The 14,770-nt window shown below is 40.1% G+C and overlaps 1 protein-coding gene across 4 annotated transcripts; it reads left to right on the top strand.

The window, feature by feature from the left end:
- On the top strand, nt 1-14,090 carry abcd1 (ATP-binding cassette, sub-family D (ALD), member 1). Of its 4 annotated transcripts, none has more exons than XM_026367681.1 (17): nt 1-88; nt 3,795-4,042; nt 4,119-4,225; nt 5,376-5,533; nt 5,663-5,850; nt 6,288-6,462; nt 6,574-6,764; nt 6,866-7,046; nt 7,366-7,508; nt 8,646-8,826; nt 9,093-9,187; nt 10,889-11,034; nt 11,142-11,287; nt 11,994-12,078; nt 12,392-12,517; nt 12,855-12,942; nt 13,579-14,090. In XM_026367681.1, the coding sequence occupies exons 2-17, from the start codon at nt 3,914-3,916 to the stop codon at nt 13,690-13,692; spliced, it is 2,253 nt and encodes a 750-aa protein (XP_026223466.1). In that variant the 5' UTR covers nt 1-88; nt 3,795-3,913; the 3' UTR covers nt 13,693-14,090. The 4 variants fall into 4 exon arrangements, with proteins under 4 accessions (XP_026223466.1, XP_026223467.1, XP_026223464.1 ...); XM_026367682.1 differs by lacking the exon at nt 1-88 and adding an exon at nt 95-614 and having other exon boundaries at nt 5,741-5,850; XM_026367679.1 differs by lacking the exon at nt 1-88 and adding an exon at nt 95-614.
- Nucleotides 14,091-14,770: the final 680 nt, after the last annotated feature.

Raw genomic sequence — 14,770 nt, 5'->3', positions numbered from 1 at the left:
AGGAAAAAAGAAGGAAAGGAAGTAAGGTCAGGAGGAGAGGAGGGAGGAGGGGAGTATCTGAGTATCAGGACGCGGCCCGTCCTCTCAGGTAACCGACGCTGAACTTTGTGCAGGCGGCGACACTAAAGTCCGTTAAACGGTGATATAATGACGTTTATGGAGGAGACATATGAAGAGTTTAGTGACCGGTGTGCCGCTCCGATCCCGGAGGGCAGCTTTCACTTTAACCCGTTAAACTTTGATCTTTCCGGGTCCACATTAGAGAAAAACAAAGTTCCTCTTCTGCTAGCGGCTAGCTGCAGTTAGCATATCTCGGTGAAGTTAGCTTCGTAAACCCGGGTCAAACTGTCAGCTCACCGGGCAAGGTAGCACGGTTTACACCGGACAGTCACTTAAAACGGTTTTTAGTCGGTATCCCGGTGAATACCGACGGCTGCGGGCTGTTAACCGGCTGCTACACTCAGCTAACGGTCACCGCAGCTAACGTTAACCCCCCGTTGAACCCTTTCTACCGGGACTTTACCGGGTCCGGTTGGATTCAAGTGGTTTTGAAGGACTAACGGGTCAAACGGTCAGCAGAACCGGTACCGTGAGTGTGTTCACTGTAATTTAGGGTAAGAGGTATTACAACAAGTACTAATACCACACTGTAAAAGTAGAAGTCCTGCATTCACAGTGTTACTTCGATTAAAGTTTTAAAGGACTAAAAGTACTATTACTCATGTAGCAGCATTTATAATCTGAGTCTTCGGATTATCGGTTATGTTGATATATAGATGTCATTAGATTATAGATTATGTTACTGTAATATCGGTTCTGTTGATATATAGATGTCATTAGATTATAGATTATGTTACTGTAATATCGGTTCTGTTGATATATAGATGTCATTAGATTATAGATTATGTTACTGTAATATCGGTTCTGTTGATATATAGATGTCATTAGATTATAGATTATGTTAGTGTAATATCGGTTCTATTGAAATATGGATGTCATTAGATTATGTTACTGTAATATCGGTTCTATTGAAATATAGATGATGTCATTAGATTATGTTAGTGTAATATCGGTTCTATTGAAATATAGATGTCATTAGATTATGTTACTGTAATATCGGTTCTATTGATATATAGATGATGTCATTAGATTATAGATTATGTTAGTGTAATATCGGTTCTGTTGATATATAGATGTCATTAGATTATAGATTATGTTACTGTAATATCGGTTCTGTTGATATATAGATGTCATTAGATTATAGATTATGTTACTGTAATATCGGTTCTATTGAAATATAGATGTCATTAGATTATAGATTATGTTACTGTAATATCGGTTCTGTTGATATATAGATGTCATTAGATTATAGATTATGTTACTGTAATATCGGTTCTATTGAAATATAGATGTCATTAGATTATGTTACTGTAATATCGGTTCTATTGATATATAGATGATGTCATTAGATTATAGATTATGTTACTGTAATATCGGTTCTATTGAAATATAGATGATGTCATTAGATTATAGATTATGTTACTGTAATATCGGTCCTGTTGACATATAGATGTTATTAGATTATATTACTGTAATATCGGTTCTATTGATATATAGATGTCATAAGATTATAGATTATGTTACTGTAATATCGGTCCTGTTGACATATAGATGTTATTAGATTATGTTACTGTAATATCGGTTCTGTTGATATATAGATTATGTCATTAGATTATAGATTATGTTACTGTAATATCGGTTCTATTGAAATATAGATGTCATTAGATTATGTTACTGTAATATCGGTTCTATTGATATATAGATTATGTCATTAGATTATAGATTATTTTACTGTAATATCGGTTCTATGGAAATATAGATGTCATTAGATCATGTTACTGTAATATCGGTTCTATTGATATATAGATGATGTCATTAGATTATAGATTATGTTACTGTAATATCGGTCCTGTTGACATATTGATGATTTCATTAGATTATCTAACATTGGTTATGGTGATATATTGATGATGTCATAAGATTATCTAACATTGACTATGGTGATATATTGATGATGTCATTAGATTATAGATTATGTTATTCTAATATTGGTTCTGTTGACATATTGATGATATCATTAGATTATCTAATATCGGTCCTGCTGGCATATTGATGATGTCATTAGATTATCTAACATTGACTATGGTGATATATTGATGATGTTATTAGATTATTGACTATGTTATTCTAATATTGGTTCTGTTGACATATTGATGATATCATTAGATTATCTAACATTGACTATGGTGATATATTGATGATGTCATTAGATTATAGATTATGTTATTCTAATATTGGTTCTGTTGACATATTGATGATATCATTAGATTATCTAATATCGGTCCTGCTGACATATTGATGATGTCATTAGATTGTCTAACATTGGTTATGGTGATATATTGATGATGTCATTAGATTATCTAACATTGATTATGGTGATATATTGATGATGTCATTAGATTATTGATTATGTTATTCTAATGTCAGTTCTGTTAACATATTGATGGTGTCATTAGATTATTGTTTATGTTATTCTAATATCGGTTCTGTTGACATATTGATGATGTCATTAGATTATGGATTATGCTTCTGTAATGTCGGTCCTGTTGATATATTGATGACATCAATAGATTATTATGTTATTCTAATATCGGTTCTGTTGACATATTGATGATGTCATTAGATTATGGATTATGCTTCTGTAATATCGGTCCTGTTGATATATTGATGACATCAATAGATTATTATGTTATTCTAATATCTGTTCTGCTGACATATTGATGATGTCATTAGATTATTGATAATGTTATCCTATTATTGGTTCTGTTGATATATTGATGACATCAGTAGATTATTGATTATGCTGATCTACCATCGATTATGTTGATATTTTGCTGTAAGAGATTAATAATTTGAGTGGTCGTTACCAACTGACCTGCTCATTACAGGATTTATCGTGTAAAACTCCACTGTCACACCCTGAGTGCTAGCTGGGTCCAAACCCCAGTGATAAAATAAGCCTTTATTGAGCCATGAATATTATAAGAATTCCATGTTTAGTTATTGAAGTGGAACCAGAGGTGACTATGTAACAATAAGTCAGAATATTCACTGATTAAAGTCTGAATTGTAAGAGGTTACAGGGAAAGATTTCAGTCACATACAGATACTGAGCAGGTACTTTGGTTGCATACAGATACTGAGGCGATATACTGAGGTGAGTTGGGTACTGATACCAAGCTGATATTTCAGACTGTAATGGTGTACAGGGCTGCAGACGGAGAACCATACAGAAAAATAGGACAACTGACTGACAGAATGTGTTGTAGCCTCTTTTGGATAAAACTTTATTAACCCTAACTGTATACAACACTAATACTAAATAATTATTTAAAAAAAGATCTTTTAGATTAAAGGTGGACAGTTTGTCGATCTCTTTTTTCTTTCTACAGAACGTGTGATCTTGTGAGTATGTCTTTAGTCTTGTTGACTTTATCAACCACCACCAAGTTTTATTCTGATAAGTGTCTGTACTTGATGATTAGTGTCTTTCATTAATGGACTCTTGTCCATTTGAAGAATTATTATTGCCTTTCCTCACTAATATTTCCCAACAGCTCTTTAGTGCCATGAAACAAATATAAAATAATTGGAACATTGCAACTATAATCTTTTTGTTGTAACATCCTACATACCACAACCACCTATAAACATTTCCTGTCTCACCTTTTCAGGTGGAGGATCAGACTCTGGGGTTATCATGTTGTTTCTGTGAAGAGGCTGAAGTACTTAGTGGACCCTCTGGGACCAGCTTCAATTTGGACTCCTGTGACGTGCTTGCCACCTGTCTGTCATGCAGCTTACCTATCAGAAACTGCCAGCTCACCTGAGGCGGAGTTCCAGGTTCAAGAAGGTGATGGCTGTGCTTCTTGCCGCCTACGCTGTCAGGAAGCTATCACCGTACGTCTGGAAGAGTATACAGGTGAGACAGCACCTGTGATAACACACACACGTTAGAACACTGCAGGTAAATGAGGCCGTGTTTGTTTTGTTAACAGAGAAATGCAGAAGGTAAACGGCTGGCTGGGGGTAACCTCCCTGAGGGTGGGACCACTTCCTCCAGCACTGTGGAAAACGGTGAAGGGAAGAAGAAGAGTGACAGCAGGTAAATATGTGGGTGGCAACTGGAATTGTTTTTTTTGTTCCTGACGTTTCTCCTTCCATCCGTGAAACATCTTGAGAAATCCTGAAGACATTCTCACGGTTCACGGTTATAAGATCAAATTTCTTATCTTACAAAGTTTGATCTTGTAAACGTGAGGATGACTGAGAATCTCTACAATCCTTTTATCATTGGTTCATTCGTTTTTCAATTAAAAATGAAAACTAATTTCGTTTGATTTAGTGACATGTCGTGCCTTATTATCCTCCACAGGAGCACAGGCTGTTAAATAATAACGAATACTTTATTGATCCCCTTGGGGAAATTGTGGTTGGACAGCTGCTAGACGGTATGTCAGCGCTACACTGCGGGGTTTCGGTGTCTTGTCCAAGGACAAGACCGATTATCTGGGACTACAGCTGCTTATTTCAGTATCAAACCATCATAAAGTGCAAACACTGTACATTAAATATATCCCTGTGGTAACAGCGATGGTATGTCTTTATAAAATTTTATTGTTCGTGGAAATTTTTATTAAAAAACCATAGTAACAGTCAAAGGAACCCGATGTCATTTAAAATGCTTTAAATCAGTCCTCGGCCATAACTGTGATGTCTTTTTAAATTTTGTTTCTGGAAACTAAGTTTATGAAGTCTAAGTTTATGTTATTTTTTGTTTTAAATAACGAATAAACTGATGATACACGAATTCTCCACAGACATGTGGGTGTGTTTGTTTACCTGTGTATTTGAGGACCAGAGTTAGTTTCATTTCAGGACCTTTTTTTTATTTGAAAAGTTTGATAAGCCCCAAACTTTTTTAATTCACAATGAAAAACTTATCTACCCACCCCTCCCATCTGAACATAACACACCCCATGTACCAGGATATGTAGAATATGGAAAGAAATAAGAGTCATATTTGTTATAATGTATGTGTGTACTTACCCACAGGATAACTATATGTATGTATGAAATTAATCTATAGATGTATATAATGTGGGGCATTAGTCGACCTTACTGTAATAGCCAGTGTCAGGCTACTTTTCAGTTGTTTTCCCTCAGCCACAGGGAACAATAGTTCATAGTAATATGACACACAGACAGTCCATACAAGTAGTAGTTCAATACTCTTTGTCTTTTTGTGTCTTCAGGTCTCCGTCAGTTAACAGAGAGTTTGTCCTCAGACTGTCTCGGCTGTTGAAGCTGTTATTTCCGCAGCTCCTGTGTCCAGAAGTCGGCCTCCTGGCTCTGCATTCTCTCACTTTGATGTCCAGGACCTTCTTGTCCATCTATGTTGCCTCTCTGGATGGTAAGTCCCCATCAGTCCCTGTTGGCCCCTGTTAGTCTCTGCCAGTCTGTGCCAGGATTTGTGAACGTTGTGTTTTTTGGTGTTGAATTGTTGCAGGAGCATTAATAATCAATAGTATTGATCTCTCAGGTCTGATAGTGAAGTGTATCGTTCAGAAGGATCCCCAGGCCTTCGTGTTGCAGCTCTCTAAGTGGCTTCTTGTTGCAGTTCCTGCAACCTTTATCAACAGCGCCATCAGATTCCTGGAGGGTCAGCTGAGCCTCAGCTTCAGGAGCCGATTGGTCACCCACGCCTACGAGCTGTACTTCACCAACCAGGTAACAGACAAACTGTCCTGATGATGACTGATTCACTGAGGCCTGAGACAGGACTGACCAGTGTTAGAGCCACCGGCTCATTTAGTTTTAGTCTTTGGATAAAAACTGAATTGAATAGAGTTACTACAGCTTTAGTCAAATGTCATTGTTTGATTTTGATGGAAGTGTTTGTCAGTGAGATTTTTGTTTAATTTCTGTCCTGCACTTTCAAAATGTATCTTGTGTTGTGGACATTTAGTTACAGCTGTCCCTGATTTAGTTCCCTAATGTCCTGATCTGGAAGTTGAGTCGTGGCAACTGGACTTCCTTCACCTGGACGACTGAGAATTTTCACAGACTAATGTGCTGATATAATGTAGTGTGAATTCACATAAAGCACTTTGTACCTGGTATTGCACAGTTTGACTGACAAAATTGGCTCCTCTGTGTCTCTGCAGACTTATTACCGTGTCAGTAACATGGACAGTCGTCTGTCCAATCCTGATCAGTCTCTCACCGAGGACATCGTCATGTTTTCAGCTTCCATCGCACATCTCTACTCCAACCTGACTAAACCCATCCTGGATGTGGTTGTCACATGTTACACACTGATTCGCACAGCTCAGTCTAAAGGTATATGCGTGTTATTACGTTCCACTTTGGAAACATAACCCACTGAAGGTCAGAGCCTGCCTGTCTTATTGTTTAAAGACTGAAGAGGTCACTGTGATGTTCCTCTGGCAGGAGCTAACACCACATGGCCATCAATTATTGCGGGGCTGGTAGTAGCGCTTACTGCTAAAGTCCTGCGCTCCTGTTCGCCCCGATTTGGTAAGCTGGTGGCTGAGGAGGCGAAGAGAAAAGGAGACCTAAGATACATGCACTCAAGAATCATTGCCAACTCTGAGGAGATTGCTTTCTACGCAGGACACAAGGTAAACCCGACTGAGCGCCCCCTGCTGTTAGATCATAATTAGGTGTAACAGGGGACTAAAGTAATTACCTTCACTGGGCAATGTGTGTGGTTGACCTATAGGTGGAGATGGCCCAGCTCCAGAGGAGCTACATGGCTCTGTCCTCTCAGATCCATCAGATCCTGCTCAAACGTCTCTGGTATGTCATGTTGGAACAGTTCCTCATGAAGTACGTATGGAGCGCCTCTGGCCTGGTGATGGTCGCTGTGCCCATCATCACTGCCACAGGATACTCTGAATATGGTAAATACTTCACATCAGGAATACCCAATTACATATTAAATATGATGAGAAGAACAACAGACACACACACACACACACACACACACACAATAGACCCTTAATAGACCCTCAGAAATGCTTGAAACGTGTTTTCACTTTGTCATGGTGAGTTATTGTTGCAGGTTTGTTCAAGTTAAATGTTCAGTAAAATAGTCAAAAAGTGGAATACTTCCTGAGGCAACTGTATGAATCAAGAATGGCCCAAATCTAGTAAACATACATTAGTAATGAACTCGTGGAGCTGAGATGTGTGACCTTTGACCTGTAACTTTATGTTCAGACTCTGAGGAGGTGAAGCAGGCGGCACTGGTGATGAAGGAGGAGGAGTTAGTGAGCGAGAGGACTCAGGCCTTCACAACAGCCAGAAATCTCCTAAATGCTGGAGCTGACGCTGTGGAGAGGATCATGAGCTCATACAAAGAGGTACATATCATGCTCTCCTTCACCTACTCCCTTAGCTCTGCTTTCACCTCCTTTCTCTTCCTCTTTCCAAATTCCAGCCAGTTATTTACTGTAGGTCGGACTGATTGGAACCATTTTTGATTTTTGACTTTTTTGCTGCAACAGAAAATATTTTCTTTCATTTCTTCTTATGTCACAATGTAAATCACCCAGAAATACAGTGACAAACATTTCAGTTGTATTTGTACTCCAAGAATATGTTTCCAGATATTTTACCAGTATATGTGGATTTTTGGTTGAGTGCAGAAAACTTGGCAGTGACCCAGCTTACTGATTTTTGGTATTTTTGATGTTTAGGAGTAATAACATGGCAGATTATTTTTTTCTAGCTAAATTCACTCCAACAGGCAGAACAGGAAGTGAAAAAACCTAATACCTCCCACACATTTTCCCATTGTTGGCAGGTAATTTTATTAGTTAATTCCTTTTCCCTCTTTTTTTAATATAGTTGTTAGAAATCCTTACTTTAATAATTCCCTGACAATATTTAATGAAGTTTGGATTGTTTGTTCGTTAGGCTCCAGCTTAATTTCCTTTTGGAAATATTGGTAAAACTGTAAATAATAACTGATTTCTCATCAACTCCTTAACTGATCACTCTTGACAAGAAGTGCTTTGTATTAGTTTCAAGTTGCTTCAGTTTATTTTCTTCATCCAATTTAAGTTCTGTACTAAGGGACATTATTTAGTCCCTCACAGATGTCATTAAGATGTCCCATATTATATTTTACTTCTCAACTATCATTAAGATCAAGAACATTTAGAATTTTAGCTTTTACCTCTGGGACAACAATTTTATTGTTAAAGTTAACTTGCATTGAGTGTCCAAATAGTTTTCTTTGGTCTGCTTTCCAAATCTAACACCAAGTAGAGTGGTGCATGGTCTGAAATATTTCTCAAGATTCCCGTGTATATTAAAAGTTGGTATGATGTTAAAGTCTCCTTCGCATATTAAAGTACCTTTCTGTGGCTATAAGCTCAAAGACACACAAAATAAACATGTCTTTGAAACAAAAATAAATGTGTTTGTTCTCAGGTGTGATTTTGATCTCAGTGATCCTGGTGCTGTGATGAAACCATGTGTCTGCATGTTTTCAGGTAACAGAGTTGGCTGGTTACACAGCTCGGGTTTCTGAGATGTTGGATGTGTTTGAGGATGTGAATCAGGGAATCTACCGTCGTTCTGCAGACAGAGATGAGGAGTTAACAGCAGCAGGAAGTGAAGGAGCAGTGGTTCAGCACGGTCAGAGGGTCTATTGTCGTCTTCTGGAGATGAGAGGTGAGTCACCTTTTATATATGTTAAGCTGTTTGCAGTTACTGAAAACCAGCTTGTGTCAGTGTGGGTCAGAGGTTGAATTCAGGTTGGAGAAAGAGACAGAAAATTAGGACAGTGCGGTCTGAGACAACACATCTTCTCTCTTTATTAAAAAGGTCACTATGACACTTGATTACCCACATAATTAGATTTTGCTACAGTTTAGGAAAATCTTATAATTGAGACAATCAGAAGTTTAGATTCAGTTTCTCCTCTTGCCCATGTGCAGGTGAGGTGATCAGTGTGGAGAATGGGATTCGCTGTGAGAAACTGCCAATCATCACACCCACCGGAGATGTGGTGGTGTCCAGCCTCAACATCCAGGTAACACACGTACTTTATTTAAATAAGAGTAGACAACAATTCTGAGCTCTTCATAAGATAAACAGCTGTTGACAGTACCTGATGGAGAGTGTTGATAAGAGTGGGGACATTTCTGGGTTAGTTAGTTAAGTTGCACTTGCAGCTTCACGCTGAGTCAAAACGTCGTAATATACAGCTGCATTTATCCACTTCATGCTGAATGGTCTGTGGGCAATGGAGCAGTGGTTGAAGTCTCCCATAAAAAAGCACAGCAGCTGTAGCCTCCAAAGGCATGGACACAGATAAAAGTTCTAAACCTTTGGTGCACAAACGTTCCCTCACTACAACAGTGTTACACCATTTGTTATACACGTAAATACATACACCACCTCCACATGACCTGCCGGTAGTTTAACAATCTTGGTCTATGTGCAAAGGCACCAAAGCCGTTGATTGACATAAGGGAGTTGGAGTCCTTCCTTCCTGTAGTAAAGAAATAAAGTTTAGTACAGTAAATTAAAATGTTATTTAAAAAATGGTCAGATAAAAGAGGGTTTTGGGGAAAACCTATTAAATGATCAATTTCAACACTGTATGTCAGAATAAGATCAAGGGTGTGATTGAAACAGTGAGTGGGTTTATTTATATTTTAACAGCACTTTTAACAGTTAAAAAAGAAGAGACAAAGGAGCGCTACTTTTCTACTGATCGCAGCATGCACATGCGCCCTCACCTAGCTGATTAAAATTTTATCTCTCAGATAAATTCCAGTTACTGCATGTTAATGATGAGTCTTCCATGGATCAAACCTGAGGGAAAACAGATAGTGAATGGAGTTAATCTGACCAAATCAGTTTTCACACTTTTCACTGTGATGTTGTGAAAGCGTGAACAGGCTGAGGACAGAACCAGACCAGCAGAATGTTGGTCAGCTTTATGCTAGATGCTACTGATGCATTGAAGTCTACCAGGATCAGCCTGATACTGAAACTTAACATGTGTTGACAATGATTGTACACTTTCCAGCTCCGAAATGCCAACCAATCGCAGAGCAGTTGTCAGAGCAGAGAGGTCAGAGGTCAAGAAATAGACGACAGAGAGAAGCTACTGTTTCCATCAATGTTCTTTTTCTTCTTCTGTCTGTTCTGTTTCCATCTCTGTTTCCTTGTCTCTTCCTCTCTGATTCTTGACCACAAAAATGTCCCTCTCTATAATCCCTCTGTTGTTTAAACATGCTGTGTTTCAGTAAATGCTAATTAGCTGTAGGCTCGGCTGTGACCTCTGACCTCAGGGAGTGAAACACTAGTGAAAGAGGAATTAGAAAAGATGAAGTCAGAGATGGGGTGACAGCACCAAGAGTCATTTGTCAGGGACCATTCAACTAAACGTCACAATCAACCAGGGCTGCGTGTCCTACTCAGTAGACAATTAGAAAAACCCCAACCAGTCGAGTCAGATGCCCGCACACCCTGAGCCTGGTTCTGCTGGAGGTTTCTTCATTTTAAAGTCTGACACACCATCGACTGGTGCTGAGCAACCTGCAGCTGTAGACAGGGACCATTTTATTTCTTTATTTCTTCATCCTGTTTTTCCTTCTCTTCAGACTCTTCACCTACTCGGACTCAGATGGACCAGAAACCACATTGCATGTCCACACAATATCTTCTTTTCAGCTTTTCCGTAGTTACCTTTGATAGTGTGGATCTATTCTCTGTGTCTCAGGTGGATGAGGGCATGAATGTGTTGATCACGGGTCCAAATGGCTGCGGGAAGAGCTCACTGTTTCGGATCCTCAGTGGACTGTGGCCGGTTTATGGAGGAGTCCTGTACCGCCCAGAACCACAGCACATGTTCTACATCCCACAGAGGTACTACTACTACTGTTGGTACCAGTATTCTCACTATTGTCCTGTCCAGAACCCCAGGTACTGTAGTAGTACTGTAGTAGTGATGTAGTTGTGTGTGTTCTGAACAGACCCTACATGTCAGAGGGGAACCTCAGAGACCAGGTGATCTATCCAGACTCTGTGGAGGACATGATTCAAAGGGGAATCACTGATTTAGATCTGGAGGAGATCCTTCGGACTGTCCATCTCGTCTATATTCTGGATCGAGAAGGAGGTGAGTGTGTTTTTGTGGCACCAGGATCAACTGTTTGATCAGCTGACCTGCAGGTAAAGTTAAGACACACTCTGAAGACTTCTTCAAAGACTGGAAAGTTCACACAGCAAGACTGTGTCCAGCACAGATCCCATATCTACAGTCTTTGAAAGTCTGGGAGCAGAACACACCTGTAACAACAAATATGGATGCCAACCAGCAGCTTCTAATTCTCATAACAAGGGAAATTTGGACTGGATCCTGGATGGAGAAACTCTGACTACAGGAAAAGTATTAAAAGTCTCTATGAGAACCACTGCCAACGACTGGTTCTTCACACAAAAGACTGGCCACCTAGGTCAGACCGGTTTTCATGTCCAGTCAGTAAGTCTACACATGCTGGTTTAGGTCATTTTAAACATCAAGAACACCTAGAGATGGGTCCATATGTAATGGAATGAAGAGAAGTTTCCTCTGGTCAACACAACACTGGTTCTGATTTTCAAACACACACCCCTATTTGGGGGGGCTCACAAATAATAATAAAGGGTGCATGTCCAGGTGTGTCCTGTTACCTGTAATTTCCTGTAGCTTACTGTAGGTTCCCTGTTCTTACTTTGTTTGCAGTTTTTCAGTGTTCCCTGTAGTTTCTTGTATTGTACTGCAGTTATATTGATTTTACAGTAGTTTCCTGTAGTTACTGTAGTGACCTGTGTCTGTGTGTCAGGTTGGGAGGCGGTCAGTGACTGGAAGGATGTTCTGTCTGGAGGAGAGAAACAGAGGATGGGGATGGCTCGCATGTTCTACCACCAGTAAGTATTTATTGACCAATGACCTTCCCAGTATGGCACTGTGTTTCCAGTTCAGTGCTGAACTACACCATTACAGTAGAACTGGATGATATTAATCTGTCCACACCGGGAGGGGATGTTAGTGGAGGTATTATTGCATATATACTATCATGCCTACGGTTCCTCAGTTTCCTCCAAGAGGAGGGGGCGGGGTCTGCTGGCATCTGGGTCTGGATCACACACTGGACATGGATGATAGGTGTTTACCGTCTTGTTTGTTGGTTTATCGACTGACTCTCTCTCTCTCCATGTGTGTCGATTGTCTCTCTCCCAGCCCTCGCTACGCTCTGTTGGACGAGTGTACAAGCGCCGTCAGCATCGACGTGGAGGGAAACATCTTCCAGGCTGCAAAGGATGCTGGGATAGCTCTGCTGTCAATCACACACAGACCATCGCTGTGGTCAGTATTTTCAAATGAAAATGATTCATTATCAGACACGAGGCCACAGTGACATTGTAGCACCTGTAACATCAGGACGGACGTCACATCACAGATCAAGTTCAGGTTTTTCTCTGCAGTGTGAACAAACCACATCAGATTCTCTAATCTCTGAATCTTGTTCTGAGTGGTTTGTGTTGTGTTTTTGCACTTTCACACTTTTCCTGAAGTCCTGGGTTCAGCCTGCTGCAGTTCTGTCTGCATCCTGGAGAGGGCAGCATAACTCCGAGCTGGTCTCTGCTACCACACCCTGATCATGAATCTATTTCTTCTTCTTCTTCTGTGTCCTCTGCAACAGGAAGTACCACTCTCACCTGCTGCAGTTTGATGGAGAGGGAGGATGGAGGTTTGAACCTCTGGATGCGTCAACTCGTCTCTCTCTGAAGGTCTGTCTCTCTGTCCTGGCCTTGATGGATGGAGGTGGAGGTCTTTATGCACTGTGAATGTTGGATCTGGTCTGAGATAGACTTGCAGAGAAGTCCTGAATGTGATTCAAAGTCAAATGAAATGTTATTGTAAAAATGTGACTTTGTGTGAAGGGTGATGTTTCACCCTCAGATCAGCGCCTGAATGTTTCACTGCACCTTCGTGAAAGTAAAACAGCTGCTGAGACTTATTTTTCATCATGATAATGACGAGCTAATGCTTTTCATTTTTATTAGTTGTTGCAGCCATAGTTTGAAGACGTGTCTGAAGAGTCTTGGACTCTATATCGAAATATTCAAAGTCTCTGAACCCGACCAAAACACTACATCCTGGATTGAGTCCAGTCTTTGTAATAAAGGCAGGAAATATCCTCACAGTGATAGTATGTACATGTTAAAACCAATGACCCTGCCTCTGCAGATACTGTAGTTACCATAGTAACCTGCAGCTGCACAACAACACGCCTCCATCATGTGTCAGAGGTCAACGTGTGGAGATGAAACAGAGAACAGCCAATCGACCGTGTCTGTCTGAGTCACATGACTGACTGTTCCTGCTGAAGGACTAATTTACCTTTTTCCTGTCTCTGGTCACAGGAGGAGAAGCAGCGCCTCGAGAACCAGCTGTCAGGGATCCCTAAGATGCAGCAGAGACTGGCGGAGCTGTGTGTCCTGCTGGGAGAGAGGGGGGAGGAGGAGAGGGAGGAGTGAAGAAGAGGAGCCACTCTCAGCTGTTTTTATGGTTGCCACAGACACGCACTTAGCAGGTCATGTGACTGAACTTTAGGGTCCATAAACCACCTGAACCCATCAGGCACAGATCTGAACCTGTCCCAGACCTGAACAGATCACGTGTTACTCACATGTGAAGTGTCATGTCTGAGGTCACGTGTCATACCAGTTGTGTTGTTCACGTTTCCCGCTGCAGGAAACGTCCAATCACAGCTTCACATTCTGTCACATGACTCATTGCTGCATTTGTTGCACATTAAAATCGAGGCGTTCAAAGACTCTCGGCACCAAATGTAAACGGTCAACATGTTGTATCCGTGTCATCATGTATGTTTATCACAGAAGGAGCAGGGAGGCCATTTACCTCCAGACAGTAACAGAACAGTGAGAACACACCAGTTTCTCAAAGTGGTTTGACTCAGATTCCCGTGTTTCTGGATTGCAGCATTAGGATGGCCACGTAACCACAGCATCCCCGGGTTGAGTCCAGTGGGGGACCATTTCCTGTTTGAGTCTCTTCTGTTCAATAAATAATCTTAAAAAGAAATTGACACATGTTCAGGTCATGTGACTGATCAGCTGATTTTAAACGTGTCCTTTTTAATCTGTTTGATTATTGTGATTGATGGATCAGTAAATCAATAATGGGAAACGGTGATGAAGAAGCTGGAACCTTGTTTCTGTTCTTTTCAAAATAAAGAAAAATAGTTTATTCTAAAATTCTGAAAACCAGATTCAGTTTGATTCTTCCTGAAGGAAAAAGTTCATCAGGTTCCGGTTCTGGTTTAGGTTCTGAAAATATACAAACAGGAAGCCAGGAAGTAAAATAAAAAGCTTCACAACAGTTTATTAGATATTTTAATAAACCACATTAATGATCGATAACATCAGATCAAACATTCTGCACAAAGAGTACTTTTACTTTTGGTACTTAGAGTACTTTAAGCTGAAAGGTTTGTATTTGTACTAAAGTAACAGTCTGAGAGGCTGCAGAATGAACCAGGTTCTAGACCAGGTTTCCGTCCGGACCAGAACTTCTAAACTTTAACTTTATCGA

This window comes from Anabas testudineus, chromosome 7 (genome assembly GCF_900324465.2).
Source record: "Anabas testudineus chromosome 7, fAnaTes1.2, whole genome shotgun sequence".
NCBI lineage: Eukaryota > Metazoa > Chordata > Actinopteri > Anabantiformes > Anabantidae > Anabas > Anabas testudineus.
Note: the sequence above shows the minus strand (reverse complement) of the source record. Positions and strands in the feature narration are given on the sequence as shown.